The sequence below is a fragment of the Thermobia domestica genome, chromosome 13 (genome assembly GCF_964235325.1).
Source record: "Thermobia domestica chromosome 13, izTheDome1.hap1.1, whole genome shotgun sequence".
NCBI classification, from domain to species: domain Eukaryota; kingdom Metazoa; phylum Arthropoda; class Insecta; order Zygentoma; family Lepismatidae; genus Thermobia; species Thermobia domestica.
The window spans coordinates 165,978,441-166,003,368 of record NC_137466.1 but is presented as its reverse complement, the minus strand read 5'-3'; the positions used below and the strand labels follow the sequence as shown (position 1 = coordinate 166,003,368).

General features: G+C 34.6%; 1 protein-coding gene across 1 annotated transcript in view; it reads left to right on the top strand.

Annotated features, from left to right (window-relative positions):
• Positions 1-24,928, top strand: part of LOC145667844 (PDF receptor-like) — a 197,303-nt gene that overhangs the window by 146,699 nt on the left and 25,676 nt on the right. The window contains exons 9-10 of the mRNA XM_081735276.1: positions 17,889-17,958; positions 21,483-21,568. Coding sequence (XP_081591402.1) covers positions 17,889-17,958; positions 21,483-21,568 — 156 coding nt within the window. The remainder of the gene's footprint in view (positions 1-17,888; positions 17,959-21,482; positions 21,569-24,928) is intronic.

Below are 24,928 nucleotides of genomic sequence, written 5' to 3'. Positions count from 1 at the left end.
GTATTACGTTTCTTTAGAATAGATCTTAAGTGCGATAAAAAAAATGAAAATGAAGAATAATATATCAGGTGTATATTTTAATTTATTTACTGAATCATAATATTTCCAATATTCTTTCAAGTGTAAATGTCTCAACTGAAAAAAAATAAAGTCGTTCTTAATTAGGGTTGCCATAATTTTTTGATTCAAAATACGGACAAGCCTTAAAATGGTGACCCATTAAAGATATGGTTCCCAAACTGAGAACAAATATTTTGAAATTTTTTACCGAAAAATCACCTTTTTAGGTTATCACACAATTGTTTACTGTAATACTTAAAACACTATTGGAAACAAACATGTTTTATACTTTTTTCATTAACAAAAATCTAATAAATCATTCCATTAAATTACGTATATTAAATTTAACCAGAAGAACCCTGGAATGGAAAAATGAGACACTTTTTTAAAAACATAACCTATTTTATTAATGATAACTAAAATATAGGTTATATGATGAAAACACAATTCTTTCCACCCGAGATTTCAGTGATTCCCATCCCAACTCGGAAAATTTCGGGCAGCTTCAAAAACTGTCAAATACAGACATTTTCCTATTTCATGCTTTGTACGATACGGACACGGACACGGACCCAAAAACACAAAAAGTCCGTACAAAATATGGACATATGGAAACCCTATTCTTAATTGATTTTTAAAGTTAATCGATACTAGTAGTATGTGTATCACTGTTAACGGTATTATGCCATTGTTGAGATCGTGTGTATCATTGTTAGGAGACGACAAACAACAATATCATCAACAACAGATAGAATTCGTTAGGTAACAGCCTGTTTCAATAGAATAAAAACTTTAAGTTATGAGCAACGAATGACATATTTTTATAGTCCTGTTCACTCATTTTTGTGAACTTTCTCGAAATCTTTGTTATTAAAGTCTTGGTGTAATATCTGATAGTAAATTAACATTTAGTAATCATATTGTTACTGGTATTAATTAGAGCAATGATAGCCTTACGTTTTGCTGTAAGAAGCACGAAACTGTTTTCACAACCGTTTGTAATCATTAAATTGCATTTACTGTAACTCGCATACGTACATAAAGTAAGTTTGTTTTATCCTGGCACGCTTCCCACCTAAAGGATGGATCTCTCTGCAACGCATTGTTGCCATGCTACGGTTAAGTCGACAGTTTTGACAGTTACAATATGCTAGGAAACACAATAAAACGCCACACCACTCACAAGTCCCTGTAACACATTTGTTGACGTGTGGCAACTAAGCACTTCAAATACCCGCCAAACAGAAATGACCTCATTTTTTGGGCTGCCTGACAACTAACGTCACCTACACGACAAAGCCAATAAGACGGCTATTGGATTAAAACGTTCACGTGAGTGCTAGCAGAAAGTACTTTAAAAGCCAACAAAGTGCACTGGCGGAAAGCGTGCGAAGATAAAAGAAACGTACTCTAGAAGCAAGCTTGAGTATACTTCAGTAATATGGAATCTCCATTCTAAGAAACATACAATCAGAATAATAAAGTGAAATTTTTGATATTGAAGACTAATAAAATTTATAGTTCAACGTTGTTACAATATATGCGTTTATATAGAGTGTTTCAAAACAACACCTACAACATTTGGGAGGTGATTCCTGACACCAAGATAAGACAAAAAGTATAGACCAAACTGGGTGCACAAATGTTTCCTATCGGAGTTATAGGCTGCCGAAAACATGAAAAAGTAAACTTTAAAGGTTCAAAGCTCCAAAACTATGGAATCTACCGTAGTCGGGTCAAGACTTCACTTAGAAACTAACATGTGCCCTATTCAAATATCTATGTTTTATAATCCTAAGGTACTCATGCAACAATCTTTATAGAAGAGGGTTTGGCTACAGGCATATAAGTTGAAGTACTCGCGAACTACCTCTATAAAAATTGTTGAGGAAGTACCGCAGGACTCTGAAATATGGATATTTGAATAGGGGACATACTAGTTTCTAAGTGAACTCTTGGCCCGACCACGGCATGTCCCTTAGTTTTAGAGCTATGAACCTTTAAAGTTAATTTTTTCATGTTTTCGGCAGCCTATAACTCCGAAAAGAAACATTTGTGCACCCAGGTTGGTCTATACTTTTTATCTTATCTTGGTGTCAGGAATCGTCTCCAAAACGTTGTCGGTGTTGTTTTGTAACACCCTGTATATATATACCAAGATATCAATCTAGAAACCGAAATTTATTTTTCATACCTAGGTCGAGAAACATAACTCATGTAAATTTACCCATCATATAAAAAAAAACTATATAACTATATAACTAACTTAATTATAGGACTGACGTTTTCTCACATGGAACAGTTAAATTTTCTAAATGTCTATAGAAAATAATTCATAATAATTACGCATGACTATTTTTGTTTGATAATTAAATTATGAGTATCCTTTACTTTGCATGGCTATATTGTAATTTCTTTTTCATTATTTTTATGTTTCATTTTTTATTACTTATTTCTATTATTATTGTACTTTTCTTGTATTTTCTTATTGTACTTGTACTTTCTTATTGTATTTTCTTTCTATTTTCTTTATATTGTGATGTTTGTGTTGCTATATTCTATGTAAGTTAAAATTTTTCTCGGCCTATAGATACATACTTTGAAGTAAATAAATAAATACATAAATAAACGTTCCATGGAAATCATCCACTAACTGTTCGTTGGAACATTAGTTTTGCATTAAAAACAATTTTAATGACTATTACACTATGGTGCAGTGCCTATTATTTAGAAAACCAAGCATTTATAGTCTTTTCCTTTGAAATACAAGTTTATGTATTATACGTCAACTCATTTTCAGTAAGATTTTGTGTGTGGTATATTGTATCTCTGTCATTTTATTCGTTTCGTGAAATCAATTAGAAAAATATAATCACAATTTTTCTTTTATATATATATATATATATATATATATATATATATATATATATATATATATATATATATATATATATATATATATATATATATATATATATATATATATATATATATATATATTACTACGAATAGATAAAGTAGATTTTATTTTAATTTCAAAATAAATGACAATATAATGTATTAGTGCAAACACATCCAAGACATTATACTTAACTAATAGAATAGTTCCAAATATATATTATAGATAAATATTTGGCCAGTTACAAGCAAAAATTCGTTGACATTTTACAGTTTTGATTGATCAGAAGCAAGTATTTCTTGAAGTTTAGAACTCTATTAAATATAAAACTCTATAGTTGAAGATGTACTATATTCCCCGAGGGGAAAATTTTCGGAGTTTGTATGAATATTAGTATTCCAAAAACTAAGGGGGCGCCGTGGCTCAGTGGTTGAGCGTTCGTCTCCGGTGCTTGGGGTCCCTGGTTCGATCCCAGCTCGCGCCGTGTGGACTTTGTGGTGGGCAAACACCGTGCTCGTGGGTTTTCTCGGGGTTCTCCCGTTTCCTCCCATTTTCTTCATTCCACCATTTCATTCATTTCTCATCTTCAACGTCTCCTTTAGCCTAATCGGCATAATCGTGGGACGCAAAACTTAAAGCTTTCGTTTCATTTTTTTCCAAAAACTAAATCAACTAGAATTATTTATGTTAGATCTGTTAAATTTGAAAGAATTTTTCCCCAAATTTATTGAGCTTGCAAAACTTCAAATCTGGACACATGAATAAACATTTTCAAGCTTTAATTTTTCTTTCTTCTCTTTGCTTTTATAAAAAGGGTTAATAGATCAACCCTTCACGGATTTGGTCTATGGGGAGCTACATGCATGTCTAGCTGTTCAGTGTCTTTTTCAGGTATACTTTTGGGGTGACATATCTCTCTCTCCACGGAGTTGGCCAATGCCTTCTACATGGAGCTGTTACAAATTAAACATCTATTGTATGTCACTCTTGTGCAGTGAGCGTTCTTTGGCAAATAGTTCTTCAGTGCAACCCCTTTGCTGTATCATTTTTCCCTCTTGGTCAACATTTTCTGGAAGAGATCCTGCATGTATTACTCTGCACATTTAAAGTGCAAATCAAGTGTCGCAAGTAACAATTTATCCAGTATAAATTTGAAATTTAAGAGAACTATAGCCATTTTGTGTATATTGAAATCTTATGTCAGAATTGATAAAAGCATTCAGTTTTCTCACAAGTGTTATCATGGGTATAAAATGCTTCAAAATTACAGCTCTATAAACTGCAACAAATACTTGCTGCTGATTGGACAGAACTAGATAATAGATTACCGACAAGTTATTGTTTGTAATTGGCCATTAATAAATGACATGTACATTTTTAACATTTCAAATAAACAAATAGACACTTCAAATAAACACTTTATATATATATCCTAAGAAAGATCACTACACTAACGTGCAAAGTTGCATGCATAGATGTTTGTACGTCCAAAAAAGTTCCGTTTTAAACATCTTTTATACGAAGCGTTTCAAAATTGTGTAACTTTGAATGAACTGAAACTTTACGGACACCGTACTTCATAATTCAAGTAAATAACGAACTGTCTCATTATGTTCACCTAATGTCCCAAATTTAGGTCTCCACTCATAATTGAACTCGGAACCATATGCGTGTTACTTGTACAGTAATACAATCACTACTATGTATGTAGTGAAAAGTACCAGTACCACGTATTTTCGCTTTTTGTATTGTTTGCTTCACTTTGGTTTCTATCAAGATTTTCCAGGTAACAGTGAATCAACTAATAACGAATTCCTTGCGTTATGATACAATAGTTTATGGAAAAGCTTCCAACGTTAACGGGCTCGTTTGGAATTGTTAAAGGTATTTATTCATCATATTCATGAAGTGAACGAATGCAGCGTTATTTTATTTCTTCTTTTTACTCTAAAGGCATTGGTTTGATTTTTATTATTTCCGAACGCAAGAGACTGGTATTCATGATATGCTAAAAAAGCGCTTACAATTTTCCATTTTAAATATGATTATTCAAATACAACGAACAATACGTATTCAGAACGCAGCGGTAGAGATAGTTACATCATATTCAATTTTTTTAAAAAAGAAATAATAGTATTATAGGGAGCTAGCTTGTTTACCAGCGGGGGCTGAGGTAGAGGGGGAAATATTTCAACATCTTTTCTGCCTGACTCTTGCGATACTTTCTTACCCTCCTTCTATATGTCAGTGTTGCCAGAGTTAGAAAATTGTCACATGAATGTCATTCTGAAGAGTTAGTGTAAGTTGGTTATTTGTTGAGTACTGTTGTGGTTGCGGTTTTGTTGCTTATTGTCAAGGCCCGGATTTTGTTGACCTAAAATTGTCTAAAAAGTGACCTATAAAATGACACTAAAATTCCTGTAAAATGACCCTAAAAATCATAAAAATTGACCTTAAAACTTGCGTTTTCTTAAATGTTTATTTCGTTAAACATTGACATTCTTTAATATCCATTGGATTTTAATTAACATTTCTCACTCATATTCAAAAAGTTTTGTTTCAGTTAGTTGCAGTCCATTGATCATTTATTTCTATTGATCAGTCTATTGAACGGTATTGTAAGTATTGAAAGCGTCAATTCACTCCCGAATTGAAACTACGAAGCACTCTTAAACAATAAAAGTTCGCAAGTGTAGACTACATGAAAATAATGGATAAAAACCTGTTTAAAATCTTTGTACGCCTTCTAATCTATTTTCAGTTATTCACGTGATCACATCCTTTGTGGTCAACAACCCAAAACTATCTGTTTGGCCACCTACCAACTCCCATCTTCCGTTAACCAGCTACAGCTTAGTTTTCATTAGCTTGTTAAGAATGCATTTTTCCACTCCAATAGTCAGGAAGCAAGAAAAGAAATTATTCAACTTCGTCTTTTCCACATCCGTAAACCGTGTTCATTTAGAGATTTTCTTATGTGGAAGAAAAAGAATAGAAAGACCATAAGCAACCTAAAAGTTACCTTAAAATATTAAATATTGACCTGAAATTTCAAAACGACAAAAAGTGACCAAAAGTTGACCCAAAAAAGTGACTTGTCAACAAAATCCAGGCCCTGCTTATTATTCATTTGACAATAGCTTTACAGCGTAAGAGAGGGCAAACTATACACAGCAAAGCTAGAGAAGTAATAAAGAAAGTCATAGTGCAGTTCGACGAAGAAGCGAGGGAGAAAAAACTGAACTATTTGTTATCACAGCCTAATTTGTGTATCTCCACGTATACAGGCTCAGGCACGTAGCCAGGATTTCGTGAAGTGGGTGTCCGTGACATGAAATACTGTGGTCATCACACCAGGGGCTCGATCATTCTAAACAATTTTACTGGAACATATATTGGTTCGTTTAGCCAGGATTTCGTAACGAGGGGAGGGGGGCGTAACATGAAATTCTGAAGGCCCAGGAGGTCGATCAAGCTAAATTACTTTACTATCAACATATATTGGTTTGTGAGGATATGTTGGTAAATATTTTAATAAACTATGAAGAAATCTCGAGTAAAATAATAATGATTAAAAAAAGTATTGAAAAAGATTATACAATATTTACATCCTTCCTCTGTTTATTCAAATATAACAATTTTCCTTTCATTATGACCTCAACTATTATAAAAATTACATATTTACTATTATAGAAAGTACATACTCAATAATGTCTTGTAAAATATTTTGCAATATCTGCGTTCCTTTTTCTGTTGAATCAAATGTTAACAGAACTTTCTTTCCACATATATTTTTGTTTTTATTATTCCGTCAACTATTGTCTGTTTCAAATGGCAGATTAAAGGAGTAGTAGAAAATTGTTTTTGAAAAAATCATGTTTGATATTGCAAGGATGCGATGACGAAAAATTATGATAAAAAATGTCCACGCTGTTACACAACGGCACTATGCTTTTGGAAGCTTAAAATCACCCTGACTAGTAGCAGAAATTCTGAGAATTCCGCAACTTTTCTAGAAATTTCAAATTCCCTGACTCTTCCAGAATATATCGCTCACCTCGCAACCATGTATTTCAAGTAATACAAATTTCCTCATAAGAAAGAGTAACCAAAAGCTTCATGTAGTTTATTTTTAAGGCTGATCCTTCTTTTTCTCATTTCATTTTGTTTCATCCTTCCCTATTTTTTTCATTTCTGGTCTCGCAGGGGGATCCGGACCCCCCCTTGGCTACGTGCCTGATACAGGGATCTTCGATAGGGACTGCATAATTTGCATAAACTCTTTGAATTAAGTGAGTATTAGGTTAATTTTTTTGACAAAGCACTGGCAACCCTGCCCAGAACCGTCGAGTGACCGTTTCTTGGTGACGGGGTGGGGCACCTGTCAATCAACTCTGAATTCCTCAGCCTCCCATTAAAGCCAGCTCCCTATAATACCTGTAACTAATGGGTGTATAAATATGAGTAGCGTTTTATACAAGGAAAATAGAAACGTAATAAGAGAGCAATGCTAAAGAAACAGATACGTTTTACAAGATAGAATTCAAGTTTACATTTATTGATAACGAAATATTACTGTACTATATATAGGAGCCATGGCAAAATCGCACATACGTGACGTGAGTAAAATCCACAAACTAAAAGTTCAAAACCATTTTTTTCCCCTCAACGAAATTCAAATGAGAAGAAAATTAATTTGGATAAAAAAAATTGTCTTTGTTTTTATTGAAAGTTCTTCGATGAGTACCTTCAAATTTCATTTTAAGTGTTTTGGATACCAGCGTCATCTTTTTTTCCTTCATTAAGCTGATTCATATGAAGAATTAATTATATTTCCATTTTCTTTGAAACGAAATGCGATGTTAATAGTTAAGTTTTGCTGATTATCCTTCACTTTTTAAAAAATTTAGACACACATAAATTTTATATTTAAAAATTAAATTGAATTTTATGTAATATTAAATGTTTATACAGGGAGTATAAAAATCGGGTCCATGTACCAGTGAATAATGATTCAAAAAAGAAACGAGAACGAAGTTGATGGAAATATGTTATTTTCAGTCTAAAATGTTTTATGTTTTTAATAATTACACTAGCCGTTTCGGTTCCACACTGGTGGCATACCTTATTTTGAATGAGCCGCTCAGTGTACAAAGAATTCCAGTTCAATTTTAATCATTTTGAACATACTTCATACAATATTTAAGATTTGTACCTAATGCTCCATTCAGTGCTCAAAACACTGTTAAAAATACTTACTTAAAAATGAGTCAAATTGACTCAACTTTGAGAACATTGTGTTCTCAGAATAGCTCCGAATACATTGTTCTCAAAAGTGAGAATGTGTGGGTGTTCAAAATATAAGAACAATATGTACTCAAATTTGAGTAAATTTTACTCACTTTTGAGTAAAAATTCTCCTAAAAGCGAGATAAAATATTCTTAAATAAAATGAGAAACTGCTATTTCTCAAAAATAACGAGAACATATTTTCTCAAAAATGAGAAAGTTAACCGTAAAATGAGATGAATGTAATCAACATTGAGAAACTCTTTGTTCAAAAACTAGTAATGCTGTCCTCACAATTGAGAACATGTATACTCAAAAGTGAGTAAAAAAGTATTCGAAATGCTCAGATAGCCGCAAAATTGAGAAACACACGTTCTCAAAAATTGAGAATATTTCCTCTCAAATTTAAGAAAAACTCTTCTCAAAAATGACAAGGTTTTTTTTTAAAAAAAAATGAGTAAAAAAGTACTCAAAAATGAGATTTTATTAGTATTCAAAAATGAGAAAGAGGTACTTATTCTGCTGCCTTGCTGGCACAGGGAAAGTTTCCTGGAACTAGAAAGGTAGATTACTCTCACACTGCACTGGACAATTTATAGTAAGTACGCCTTCTACATATTAATATTGAAGTTAAAACATTTTCCTCTTAAAAGTTGGAAAATAGAAATCAGTTTTTGAAAAAAAATACGAGTACTTCAAAAATTACTTCTATTTCCCAGCTTTGAAGATGAAAATGTCTAACATCAATATTAATGTGTAGAAGGCGTACTTACTATAAATTTTTAGTGAAGTGTGAAATTCATCTACCTTTGTAATTTTGGGGAAGTTTCCCTGTGCCAGCAAGGCAGCAGAATAAATACTCCCTTTCCTATTTTTTTTGAATACTAATATAATCTAATTGTTAAAGTATTTTTTTACTCAATTTTGAATCTACAAGGTTACATTTTTATGCTGAGACCTGTTGTTTCCATAAATAGCATAGATGAGAATTTTAATTTAATCAACACACAAGCTCCTTGTAACTTAGAGTTTTCATTATGTTGGTTTTCGTAGTTTTAAACAAGTAAGCCTGATATGGTGGACAAATTTTATGTGCACTGGTTTTCTCGATGTATTCTCGTTTCCTCCTACTTTCTTCATTGCATCACTTCATTATCATTGCCTTCTCCTTTAGCTTTGAAACATAATCATGCGACGTTACACACACACACACACAAAAAAAAAAAACTTAAATGTATATACATTTGTTTCATTTTGATTAAAGGAAAATATGTTTGTACATTGTATTTTTTATTTGTCAAATAATAAACTAAGTCTATACATGAGCACAATTTTTATAACAACTTACATAAGACAATGAGGATACATGAACCCTCTGAATATGCCTACAAAGTACTATGACAGATGTATGCATTCGTTGGAAAACAGTCTGTGTCGACTGCCAATGGACAATATAAACGGCTATGTTCGAGATCCTCCCAGAAGTTTTTCATTCGCTATAAATGTGTCTATGCCTTCATCTCCCTGGAAACAAAGAGATTGTGTAATTAGTGACAATAGAAATAAAAATAAAATGAAATACTTATAAATCTTATTCGTGTATGGCGATATCTCGAATAATATTAGTGTTGCTACGTTCTAATTTGAATTAGTATCAATTGAAATACGATAATATAGACTCTGGTAAAGACAGTAAAGAGAATTACGCAATATTTCTTCAATTAATATTGAAACCAGAAGTTGTAGTAGATCTACCATTTAGTTTTGAGCAGAGTGATTAGAGTGGAAATGGAATATATTCTATGGACGTTTAATCGATTAAAAATATACAATGTGAGATTACTGTCTATGCTCTATAGTGATCAACGGTAACCGGTTTATTTCTATCACTACAAGTAGGTGGATCACATCTACTAACGAACTCCTCCGAGATAATTATCTAGCTGTTGATTGCAGAAAACAATTTTAAAATTATCTTTTGTTGAAGAGTTATTGAGCGGTGTAACGGACGTACTAAGCCAGAGGTGTTTACCCTTGCGAGGATGGCCCTCTCGAGGGCATCCTCACCCTCAAATTCTCTCTCAATCATAATGACGCGAGGGCGATGACAAGCTTGGACAGCGAGGGCGAGGGCCAACTGCACTGTCAGGGCTAGAGCGAGAACAAATTCCCAACACGAAGGCGAGAGCGATGGTCAACTCTCTTCGAAGGTGAGGGCGAGGGCCAATTCACTGTGAGAATGAAGGTGAGTGAGGTCGGAGTAAAATGAACATCTATGGTACTAACATTACAATATTATATATATCCCACTTGCGTGATCCTAATAAACATCAAATGAAAGACTTAAGACCTGACTCGTCTATGGCGATCTTTATAATAATAGTAGGGTTGTCACGTTCTGGAAGGATTAATATCAATTGAAATAAGATTATAAAAATAAAGAAATTGAAAGGTAACCAAAAACATTTCGATCTGTTTCATCTATGCAAGACAAGGAAACAATAAACCTGAAAATTAGTCATTTCTGCTTATGTGTGACGGAAAAAGAAAACAACATAAGTGGCGTCTTTTAGCGGAGCTTCCTGAATCAATGCTTGTTCTGCCACACTTAATACATTTACTCAAAGTTGAACAGTTTTAGGAAAGGCTATGAGTCACCAATATAAGTAAAATTCTCTCTTCAGTTTCCTTCACTGTTTCCCTTCCAGGAAAAAAAAGAAAGAAAGAAACAATGAATCACACCACAAATTCTAATTTATATAAAATTTCACCGTTATTCGACTTCTACTTTTTTAGCAATTGTTAAACGAATTACTAAAATGCTTTGAGAACAGTAGCGTAACTAAGAATGCATGCCCCCTCCACCCGCGAAAGCAGTTTTTATTCCGCTTTAAGCTTATGTGACCCCTTCCAGCATAACCCGGCTGTTGCATAATAACATCAAGGCGAAACAAACTTATTTCTGTCCATATATGATATGAATATATAGAGCAAATTATTTAAACCAAATAAACCTGGTTTAAACCAAAAAAACCCGTTTTTTGTTTTTTTCAATAAAAAACCATGGTTTTTGCCAACCCTGCTACATATACAGATGACGTTAGAACCATCCATTAGTATGCAAATCAAATTATTTATAAAACCATCCTTCTATTAAGATATTTCCAAAACGTATAACCTGGAAACTAAATGTATTAACTCTGTAATTACGAAACTATGACTACAATTGAACGATAATGGACATATTCCTAATCAGGAAGATATACAACAATTATGTGTCCAATGAAACGCCTGACACGACTTACCTGTAGCTCTGCAATGACATATTCGTGGCTCCTGTAAGGTGCCGGCCTTCTCCTTACTATTTTAGCTCCTTTCTTACGTATGATTACACCTTGTGGTAGTAGAAATGGAAGCTAATGTAGTGCGCACTTGATTGCTATAGAGAGAAAATATGACTAAGTCAGTATATAATAATGTTTGGAATTAGTAGATATTGCTATTGTCTGCCAAAATATTTTTTGAAGTACAATGTAAATCACACTAAATTATTCAAAAGCTACTTCCATGTGTTGAAGTAGGGTTTTACTTAAAAAGTACTGCTTTCTAAAGCCCTAGACAATTGTATATTCCTTAGCACAATGATGGGGAAACATTTTGGGCCGCAGGCCAAATAAAAACGAAAAAATTTTTAAAAAAATAGGTGGGCCAATATAATTTTATAAAAGAACAACAGTGATTGTATCACTTGTAAAACCAAGCTCTATTAATACTCGAAAGATCATGAAGGGGAATGTGATAAATGGTATTGTGAATGCATTTTTAAACATTTCTCATAATTTGGCTGGAAGTATAATCCACTGATTTTCAGAAGTGAAGTTATATTCGTCAGGTAATGAATCATGTCGTAGGCTGGGTGGAAACGTTTAAGGAGCTACATCTAATCCGCGGGCCATGCTTTGCGCATCACTGTCTTAAGACGTGAAGATAATGAGCCAAAGATGTGCAATTTTGAGTTCATGTACGTTTATTTAAAAGGTATTACGTGTTTCAAAATACTGACTTTTTTTTACTTCTCAAAGTAAAGCATATAAAAGCTACTATTTGCTGCGATTGAATTATAACAATAAAACAATGTTTGTGAAAAGACACTATAAAAAGATAATGTAAAGAAAAAAATGGGTGCTTTGCCAGAAGTAGGGTTGTGTTGATGACAAATAGACTCTTGTGTACATATTTATACATACAACCTGAAATATGATAAATATACACGAAAATTTGATCTTACTCACCAAGTACTTTCTCTAGCGAAACCTTAAAGAAAATTATCACTGCCAAACAGATGACATTGAAAACAAACTCTGTCGCGCCGAAAAAAATTTTAAATTCAGCATCGATCTGAAATATAAAGATTTAATTGTCATACAAATATATTCTATTAAATAATATATTTTACCTTTTTCTAGTCATGAAGTTCCAAAGTAGTTCATTGTCATAATGTTTTACTGCAATGTTAGAAATGGGCATACATGAATAATGTGAAGTAGCAATTAGACTCTTGTTCAGGCAAAGTAAACTATGATAAAACCAGGCAGATCGTCCTGTTACTGGTTGTACGTACAGCTAATAAGTCAGATATTCCCGAAATTAGTATGATAAATTTTACCTAATAATATTTAGTTTTATATTAATTTGGTATCTGATAAAACACTGAAATAAGACTAAACTTTCGAGCTAAACGTGTAAACCTGTTCTTCAAAACCTCGAAATATTTTCAGTTTACTTCGTGTTCTTTAGTATTTAGTATTATATTCGTGACATTTCGGTAGCGCTTGCTAACTTCTCAGCTGCACGAATAACTCACACGGAAAATATTACACCTCTCACGATGTCATCGTAGAGTTTTACATGTATGCTTTGCTTGTAAAATTCCCAACTCTAATGAGGAAGGTAGTAGGGGCTACCGAAATTGTTTGAATTAGAATACTGACTACTATAAAAGACAGAATAAAAGATAAATGCCAGAAGCATTTCGTTACTATTAAAAACCCTTCCAAATCATATCGTTGCAAACATTCAAATGAAACAAATGAAATCAAAGTTTCAGTATAATGCCTTACATTTATACTCTGTATGCTACAGAGGTTGAAGTCTTGAAGGCCGAAGTCCCGAAACAATGAGGTCGTGTGTTTTGTAAAGCTGTATATGAGAATGGTTATTTCTTATTTTGAAGGGAAAGAAAATCAGAAGTTTATTGGTTTCTTCCGAAACCTACTTTTGTTTAATTGAAGTAATAACTAAATATGATACTGATTGATAGACTTGGATTTTGGGGACTAGTCCTTTTCCATCCAGGGGCGTGTACAAGGAAATTGCGGTGGGGAGGAGTAGAATAGTACATAGTAGTCATAAGTATTGAATCTTGTCAAGGCAGATTTCTTAATTGTAGATTCCATTACAGGGAAAACGAAGGTAGTAGTTGAATATAAAAAAAGCTTAAAAAAAGCTGTATCCCTTAAACAAGGTGCTTTTCTTTCATGTGTACGCAAGGGTAATAGCACATATTTTGAGAGATGAATTTGTCACTTGAGAAATAAAGAAAATGGGGGAATGAAGAAGTGGGAGGAAACGGGAGAACTCCGAGAAAACCCACGCACACGGTGTTTGTCTACTACAAAGTTCACTTGGCGGAAGTTGGGATCGAACGAAGGACACTATGCACCACCTCCGCCCTTGGTAAGACGGATTCAAAAGCACTTTACTGTCAGATTCATATCCTGACTGAAATGTACCAGTATAAAGTCCCAGCATTGTACGGAAAAAAGACATTAACCAGGTTGAACTGCACCAAGCCAAAGAATCTAACCAGACGGTAAAGGGAGACAGTGATGGATGAGACGCGTGACTAATAATACAAAAATAGGTACAATGAAGGAATTGACATGAAACTCGAAAAAACTAACCTTCTGTGCAACTCGCCTACCTTCACTTTTCAGGCTCCCACACTTCCCGATGAGTAACGAAACCAACACCCATGTTAAACAATAAGTAATTCAGCTGAAACATCCACCGTAGTGTTCGTAGTTTGAGGGAAAGTTCCCTAATCTAGGGAAATTTCGTAGGTAAATTTAGCAAAAAGGAAAAAAGGGAATTTTTCGATAAAACGTGAAAAATTCAGGGAAATTCTCTAGTTGACTGATTAAGGAATATCACTACTTAAATTGTTCTTTGTTATTCAGAAATAAACCAATACAATTGCAAAAGTTTTTGTGTGCTGCAAGTAGCATAATTTGCACCCATTGTTAGCTGGTGGGGTGCACGGTGGCTAAGTGGGGAGGGCTTACCTCACGTGCATGGTTTCCTTGGTACGATTTTCACCCAAGCAAGCTTGTGATAAACAACATTGTGTTCGTGGATTTTCTTGAGGTACTCCCGTTACCTCCCACTTTCTCATTCTTCCATCATCATTCACTTGCTTTAATCATCGTCTCCCTTAACCTAAAGGCATAATCATGGGATGTTAAACTGAAAGATTTCATTTTGTTGGTTGAGTGCATACTTTTGTAAAAAAAAACAAAAAAAAAAAAAGTAACTGTAAAAATAGAAGGAAAAAGCAAATGAATAAAACAAACGGGGTTGGTAGCAGAAGCGTCATTTTTGATTTTGCTTGTGGGAGGGCAAGACCCCTTGATATAAGTAAAATTTTGCGTTTTTCACTGACTACTATTCTATTCAAAAAATCTATATAAATATCAATCTCAGGGGGTGCAATTACCTCTCCCTGCTCCCTAAATGACGCCACTGGTAGTAGTTCCCTTAATATAGCTAAATTAAAATTATTACATAACTTCTGTCATAGGTATTGGACACTCAACAAACAACGGAAAATTTGATAAAGGGAAAAGTTTGTGTCAGTTAAGGGAAATTTTCTTAAAGGAACCTACGAACACTGCCCCCAGGTTCGTCCTGCACTGACTCGGTTAGATAGCATTCATGCTTTTATTGCCACCTAGCACAAGTTCGTTCATATTTATGCCATTTTTCACACTGTATTTACATTGAGCCCTTCTGAAGTTAATCTGTATGTAGTACTGGAGCTTCTTATTTAGTGCTGGTAAAAAAAAAAAAAAAAAGAAGAAAAAAAAGAACTTTAACCCAACCTGAGAATGTAAGGAAATGTGTCAAAACTTGATAGAACAGTCTGCTCGAGTAATGCCTGTGTTTTTTACATTGTAGCTTTTATGCAACATCAGTGGTAGAGCGTTCACCTCTGGTGCTTGGGGTCCCGGGTTCGATCCCAGCCCCCGCCAAGTGAACTTTGTGGTGGACAAACACCGTGTGCGTGGGTTTTCTCGGGGTTCTCCCGTTTCCTCCCACATTCTTCATTCCACCATTTCATTCATTACTCATCATCACCGTCTCCTTTAGCCTAACAGGCATAACCGTGGGACGTAAAACTCAAAGATTTCATTTTTATGCAACAGATACGGAATCCGTATTTATATGGCAATCGTAAAGGAATTGCAATTTTTCAACTAATACTTCTGGTGGTCCCTTGAAATTTTATCTGTGCAAGTGAGCAGGCCGGTAGCCAGCCCAAAAATGTAGGGGGAAGGAATCCAACCATATTATAGTTCATTCGCAAGCCTACCGTGAACATTTTAGGCAGGCAGTAAAAATTATGATCGCACACAAGCAATGTTGCATTCACACTTAAAACTAAATTAATGTTGCTAGCAGTACTTACCTGCGAAATCCTATATGATGTTAGTAAACAACACTTGTCGTCCATGTTTCCTTCTAACTTTCTCTTTATCCATCCGCTAAGTAGTTCCTCCATCAGCCAGAATGAGAACATATAGCTCAGGATTATAAAGGACTTTTGTGCTCTTATGTTAGCTTGTTCGTACTTGTTTTCCATAGTCTTGCATTTGCAAACTGTCTTTTATATCTCACGATATTCAATGATATATCTATGTCATAAAACAATATTTTTTAAGACTACATTATTACTCATTTTTGAGAACCAGTCTCTGACTCAAATATGCAACTAAATTTCCTCGTTCTCATTTTTGAGTTATTTTCTCCTCAAGATTGAGACAAATTTACTCAATTTTTTTTTGAGTAGTAAAATGTATTAATTTTTGAATAAATCATTTTTAACAGTGAAGATTTATCTCCAGTCATTGTAAATAACTGTTATAAGCAGGGGCTAAAAATGAGGAGGAACGCGGTGGAACGCCGTTACCTCAATTCCAGAAGATATCTATGGCATGCCCCACTTCTTAATAAAATTATAATGGGCAAAAATAGGCACAGGGGACTGCGTGACGTCATGCGTCCCCTACCTTTTCAGATCCACTTTTACACCAGGTTATAAGGTAAAACACCATGCTCACTCTATCATGTATAAACTTTCTCTCTATTTTACTCACAACTTTCATAATTGGATGTGAATCCCTTGTACTCTGGATGTCCCGCATTAAAAAAGAACGCTGTCGCTTCAGTATAGTGTTCCCTCGGGCCTTCACCACACCAAAAATACAGTTATTGGGTAATGGATTATGTTTCCTCACATAACGAAGTGCACGTTCCCTGTTGTCATTGTTCCATGTCTTTACAATTCGTTCGAGTAGCCTGCTGAATTGAAGATGTAGCTTCTTCATTAAATATAAGGCGTCTTATGAGTGTGGAACGAAAACGACTAGTGCGATTTAAAAAAAATTATTATTTTAGATTGTAAATCACTCATTTCCAACTACTTTCTTATCTTTCTATTTTTCATATTTTAACTCATAACGAAGTTGGCCTATGGTCCCTATTTTTCATACACACTGTATGTAACAAATTTTAACTTAACAATAAGTACATTTGAAGAAAAGAAATCATTAAAATAAAAACATTCAGCTGTCATAAAGGACTGTGCTGTGATAAAATAAACTGGTACTATTTTTTCTATAAGGATAAGTTGGGCTACCCTAGCTCAGTCGGTTACACGGATGACTTAAATGCAACAGAAACGGGTTCAAACCCGGGTCCAAATTAAAAATCTTGTTGGTGCGCCGCACCTAGAAGATTATTTGTGTGGGTGCCAGGGCCCCGGAGCACCCACGTAGTCGGCGCGCATGTACACTGTACGATATGATCATGCACAAACAGATAAAATCATAGAGTAATTTCAAACGTTTCATATAATTTCAAAAAGTATATATATACATATATAAAAGTGCTTGCATTGATCACAACTTAAAACAGATACAGTTTGCTCTCAATACATAAAGAAATAATTTAATTGCACAGTGTTTTGTGTGGTGACAGCTGATTTTTTTTAAAAAAATATATGAATTAAAAATTGAATAGTTAATTTAATTGTGAATTAAAATAATGAGGTCAAAGAAATTTCCAAATGGACAAAGAAGAATGTTTTGGACGAGCAGGAAATTACAACAGATACTTACATATACACATAAAAATATGTTTATAATGACATAATTAACGTTGTAGTCTTATTCAATCGTGAATCTAATATTTGTTCCCTAACATCCATATATGTCTTCCAGTTACCGAACTACAGGTGTAAGTATTACTTACTCAAGATAAAATGATTATTTCGTTCTTCTTGAATGATTTATATTTACAGGTGTTGGTGGGGCTACAATCTTTCACCGTTATTTTGGATTCTAGAAGGACCACGCTTAACCGTTATTGTGGTACGTGAGTTATAATTTTTGCCATTGTCTTAAGTGTTTAATCCAAATACATCTTTTAGCCCATTTGTCTAGAATAGATAAATGATGCTACTAATGTAAGTCATCTTGAACATGGATACGATAGACAGTTTCTTTTTCATATGGTTGAAGAGGAATATTACAGAAACAGAAAATTAAAGATTGCAGTGAAGAATTATTGAATAAAATAATTATGCAAATAATGAATTAGTAGTATATTACTTATATTAATTTATATATTTGCAGTATTCCTCATATATACAGGGTGTCTCAGGAGGAAGAGGCAATTCTTTGGGAAATTATAGTGTTTATGATTCTAAGAAAAAAGGTTCCTATGGGCATGGGTCCTAATCTCAACGGTTTGCGAGTTACAGGTTGTGAACCATTTTTTTACTTTATATTGCGTATTGCTTACCCCGTATTACTTTCTATAGAGGTAAGACATAGCGGATTTGGAAGGTGATAAAATGGCCTTTCCAAACGTATGCAACATGTGGCAGTGTTGTCTTTGGAAGGGAAGCTATTGAGGGAATTTTGGGAATGCTAAGGTTATTTAAAGAAATTGGATGGTGACACTGCTCTCAAATATCCCTCAATAACTTGTCGTCCAAAGACAACACTGCCTCATATTGCATACCTTTGGCAAGGCCATTTCATCACCTTTTAAATCCGCTGTGTCATAGCTCTATAGAATAAATACAAGGGGAGCAATAAGCAACTTGAAGCCAAAAATGTAGCTCTCAAATTAGGACCCATGTCATATGAACTTTTTTGCTTAGAATCATCCATACTACCATTTTGCGAACTTTTACCCCTTCCTCCTGGGAAACACATAAAGTCTCATATTGCACCTTGTGTGGTAAATTTAGCTACTTGTAAGTAGATGGGAGAAAGCAACCATTGGTTAACATTATTTCAACTGTTTCGCAACATATTTCTCTAAGTTTGTAGTTGCTTCAATGTCTTCTTTTATATTGTTTCTGATTTTTAAAAGATTAATTTCCTTAATCTCAACAAAATTGCAAACGATTTCAAATTCATATCTGCTAAACATTTGTATACTACTTTCTTGTTGTACATTTTTTTTAATCAGCAGATAATTGGATAATAGCCTTGTAATAAGAAGCTTTGCAGTCTAGCAGATAGATGCAATCCGACTCGGATTTGCAGTCTGGCACATTAATGTAAACGACTTATGTTTATACAAGATAAGTAAAATAATGTGAACACCTACTTAAAGATAGTCATATCACCTTTGGCATCCAAAACAGTTTAGATCCATCTACTAGTGATTAACACTTAACCCGTTTTAGTTCTTTGTAAAATGGTAGCGAGGGAAACAGATCTGTTTCTTTTATAACAGACCACAATGGCTCAATTATACATATGCTCAAATTTTGTGATTGAGGAAACTAGGGAAGGTGTGCATGTTCATCTTTAAACTCCTCAAAATACACTGAGACTCTCCAAGATGTGTGACTTGCAGCTACACTATTTTACTAGCCATCGTCATTCTGTGTCATTGGATGCACGTGGTCTTACAAAATAGACTCGCGATCTTCCCAAACATTGTTTCATGCACGGTAACAACAAGACCTGTACAGCACTAGGGCATAATCTCAGACACCACAGGAGAGGTATTCTCGATGCTTAGAATTTTCATACGTAGAGTAAAAATTATAGATGTTCGCCAAACATATACTCATTCTGCGGTGAGGAATAAAGTAACAAGAATTTTAGGAATGATCCAAAAAAATTGCGTCAAAAGATTGCTATCTGGACCAATAATTAGTTTTTGGATTAGGGACATATATATGTATGTATGTTTACGGAATAACCACATCATACCATAATAGTTTGGGTTTGGCTACAATATATGTAGTTTTCCAGATATAAGGCGTACAGGAGACTTTTTATTGAAATATATTGGATCTTTTGATGCTCTTTTGGATCAGGGCTTACAAAAATTTGAACGGTCTCTAAATCGAATTTCCTTTATTTACGGAATAAGCACATCATATCGAGTTAAGTGGTAGTTTGGGTTTGGCTACACCGTATGTAGCTCTCTAGATATAAGGCGTACAAGAAATTTTTGATTGAAATATATTGGATTTTTTAATGCAATTTTTGAAACAGGTTGCACAAAATTTTTGAACGAGCCCTAGATGGAATTTTCGTATTTTTACGGAATAACCACATCATGTTGAGTTAAGTGATAGTTTAGGTTTGGTTACAATTTATGTAGTTCTCCAGATATAAGGAGTACAAGAAAATTTTTGATTGAAATATATTGGATCTTTTGATCCAAAAGTCAATTCAATTGACTATTCGACATGTTTTCAGTGCTTGACTGTTTTCTGCGGTATTTGCAGCACTGTAATCTTGGCAAGAGAAACTGCTAATAGCAGCTGTGCAATGATTATTCATTTTATGTCCTGGGTGCGTTAATTTCGTGCAAACGGGACTCTCTAATTGGCATCTAAGCCTTGTGATCAAGTCTGTGACGATTTTACTACTTCTTTTATAACAATCTTCTTATAGTATCTTCTGAATCTATGAGTATCGTTTCTTCCCAGTTTTTGTTCGCAGAAGAGGTTTCCTCACTCATAACGTACTTTCAAATGGCATTTAATATAGGAGTTCTCAATATATCTAGCACATGTGCTACTATTGCCCCGGATACGCCACTCAGATGGATACTAACAACATACCCTCTTTGTAAATCTGTAAGATCAGACATTGTGATGTATCAACTCAATACAACGACACTTGCGAATAAGCTGTTAACAGTAATAGTTGGAGCGATCTACCAGATCCTTTCAGAACTAAATCCAATTGCTGCCCCGGTCTCCACTATACTCTTTCTATAAATGTTAATAGAAATTATTTGAGTTTAGATAAAGGTCAATGTTTTATTTTACCATCATTCAGAACAATGTTTGCAATTTATTTACCATTACACACTGTAAGTTTCCAGCGAAGCTTGAAGATAATATTGCACATTTACCTTCATGATCGATGAGATCTTGTAGCCGCACAATGCAACTCATTACTATTCAGCGAGTTATTTATGGTGTCATTTCAACAGTAGTTTTGCGAATGGTATTCTTCAATTCTTTAACCACCATCTGCGGCCTGTGTTCAACATTCAGGCGTCTTCAAAGAAAGAAATCGCAAAGGTAAAAGTCTGGCAACCGCGCAGTTTTGCAACCATCACCATTTTTTAGAAATGCTCTCCAAGTACTAGGTGTTCACCATTCTTACTGCTCGTAGGTTGTTCTCAGGATTTCTTCCTGGTAATACTGCGAGTTGATTTTGTAGTTCTAAAATTCAGGTTGCTTGTGCAATTACGTCAGGTGGGTGACTGCAAATAGAGTGCGGAAGGTAGCTAATTTAAAAATGGGTATATAATTATGCCAGACCTTTCATTTACTACCTCTATAGTAACAATAGGCTTAATAATTGTCATAAACCGACAAAATAACTAATGCTATTATTTCTTATAGGCTAACCTGGTTTTTCTCTTGAACATCATTCGTGTACTTGTTACGAAGTTGAAAAGGACTAATTCAAGCGAAGCACAACAAGTTAGGTAAGCTATTTTGATTTTACTATGCTTCTTTCTCACTGCACTTCAATAATATCTAAGTATGATGTAGAGCTTCCTCTTAAGCTCTAATGAAGAAGTTTCTGTTTAAAAAAACAAAGAAACTATATTGCCTATATATATTTCTTTAAAGATACTTATAAGTAGGACTTGGATTTCATTGACTTCAAACTTAGAATATATGTGCATGTATTCATGCACTAAAAATGGCAAAATATGACTTAATATATAACCTAAAATATGACCCAATATACAGTATAACGCTACTTTGGACTGAAGGGCTGGGGGGAAATGCTCCCTGAGTTTGATTCGTATATATACTAATGATATTGATAAAACAAACTGACCAAATAACCAATTGTGTAACAGGTTCGATAATTTAACGAAACAAAAAAAAAATGTGAAACGAAACCTATAAAATATTAATTTGTTCAGAAAGGCTCATTATACTGTATATCACAGTCACATACTTTGTTTCGGATAAACTACGTTATTTTCTAATTGCTTATAATGTAAAAGTACGGCAAAGTGATTTCTTTGAGACTCTGGTTTTATAACCTGGGTTCAAACGTAATCAAATTTATAAATGTGAGCAGGAATACGAGGGCAATTCGAAAAAAAAAAAACGCAGTTTGATTGTCAATGACATACACTCGCATATACTGCACATTTATTATGCCGATTAGAGGTTAGGTGAGGTGATATTAGTTTAGCGTTCCCGGCAGCGAGGCTATATAAGGCGTGGACCTACTGATTAACGTGGAATCCGAACCACATGAGCTCCCGCCGGGAATCGAACCCGGGTATCCCACGTCAAAGGCGGGTACGCTAACCGCTTAGCCACGAGGGAGCTCTATGCTGATTAGAAAAGTAGAACATTACATTAATTTTCAGCATATTCACTATTCAAATTGAGGTATTTGTAATAACGTTTTACCAAGTTTGAAATTCTTTCTGAAAAAAAAAAAATAACTCACACTCGGTAATGAAGTCACCCGCTAACAGCATTGCGAAGCTGATTGTCAGTTCAAAACGGTGCGACACAAGTCATTGTTTCATGTGCCTGAAGAGGTGCAGCCGAGTACACGAGTTCGTTACTGACTACAAATGGGCACCCACTTCTTGCCACATCGTGCACGTCAGTTCATCCATCTTTAAACATGCGACACTATTCACGTACGACACCTTCATTCATCACGTTTGGTCCGTCAACACCACACAGTTCGCGACGAATCGCAGCTGCCGAAAGTTGGTTTTTCGCACTCAGAAATCGTACGTATTACCATACACACACACTTCACATTTGAGGGTTTTTCTATTGGAGCGTTCATTTTCAATTGTTAATAACAGACTAGTGAACTGCAATACAATCGTCTCCTTCCGCTGCTTACTGCCTACTGAACTACTACATACAGCGCTACATCGCTCTTCCGGCTATTCCTCGTATATGCGCAAACGGAGGCTTTATTTTGAATTGCCCTTGTGTTTAGAAATTATCCGTTTTCCAAAACGTGAAACTGTAATGCAAGTCACTTACACGAATCAACCAACAAATGTGGCTTTCCTCAATTCCTCATCATACTTTCGTATATGATCCTCGCTAGTGACCAGTCCCAGTTCTAGAAATTTTTCTGCCGTGAAATACCGTCAATTTGCCATTTCTGCTACTAAAAAAAATATCTGCTGGTTAGAGAGATTAAGTGAATGTGGGGCCAGAAGAAAGTTGACAAACAGCTAGGTGAAGTATTCGTTCCCAACATCGCCATTTTGTAGTTTCAGCTCCTAAATTTTTACAATATGTTTGCTGGTAAAAGAAAGTAAGTGAATATTGATGATCACCAAAGTTGGCAATGAGTCAGTGAAAATATTTGCTCTCAACAACACCTTTTTTGTTTTTTGCAGAGTGAAATTATTCGCTCTCAACAGCATCTTTCTGCAGTTCCTCTTACTAAATAACTGTTTCTGCTGGAACTCAGAACAAATATTCGCTTTCAACAGCGCCATTTGCAGTTATTCTTCCTAAATAACAGCGTGTCTGCTGTTCAAAGAAATTTAGTGAGTATGGTTAACCAAGAAAGTGCAAGACGAACAAGGGAAAATATTCGTTCTAAACAGTAGCTACGTAAAGTGAGAAGGGAAATTAAAACTGAATAATAATGCCCAAATATCCTGTCAACCTCCTAACGCTTTGTTATAAGGTTAAGACCATTATTTTTGTGGTCTCCTGATGATGGTAGGTAGATTTTCTTGCTTCCTTTGTGATATTCGAATATTAATGCGTTTTTAAGTATAGCTACCTCATTTGAATGAATCTAACGAAAAGTTCCAAAGTGGAAGAGATGGGTGAACGAAAAGGCCTTTCTCTTTAATCAAGCCACATCTACAAGCTATATTGTCCTATATTATTATTTTTACGGCATTTAATATAATGAAATGGCAAATATGTCTTTTTCCTAGTAATTTGCCAGAATACAGTAACCGTAAAATTTATCTACTGCCATTTGAACTGTTTAAGACAACAGTTAATAAAGTGTGATCCAACAGGAAAGGAAGAAATTGCTTTTCATGACATATTTTGGTATTCTACTTCTCATTTTTGTAGGGTACACCAATTTTGGAACTCTGTGCACTGTTGTCATAGCAAATTCTGATACCAACATTTAAATCCGAATGTATCTTGGAAAATGTGCTCACTTTGCACCTCTTGATATGCTCGTATGTTCTTGTATTTTACCACTAGAAATTGGCTCCAAGAATTTGGATTTCAGTAATACCTTGTAACCATTTTGACGAAGTTTCTGAGTTGAGTGTCAGCTCGTTACGTATCATTTTAAGCCTTGCGGTACCTCTAGATGCTCCAAACCACTGTGGCATAGCGGTGCTTCTTCTTCTTCTTGTTCACCACAGGTTGGTGGACAACATTGAAATTTTAAAACTTTACCCTTCCTTGAGAGAGCTGTTTTATACTTTGATAAGGTCTCTTCTTCGTAACTGCATCTAGATATTCTATCATCGGTCTCCTCGTCCTCCCTCTATCAGCACGGCGATCCAATTGGAGTGCCAAATAAGATGGCCAAGCATACTGTTTCATCGTTTTCTATTATCTTCATGAGCTGTCGTCCTTCATTAGCTTCCTTTAGTACGTCTTCATTCCTTTTTCTATTCGGTCCATGATATGCGCAGCATTCTGCGCCAACACTACATTTCAAATGCTTCCAGCTTGGATATTTCAGCTTTCCTCAATGTCCATGTCTCTGATCTCTAAAGCGCCACGCTCCATACCAGGGTCTTAATAAATGTTTACGAACGTCCAACGATACATTTCTTGATACTAGTAGTCCTTTT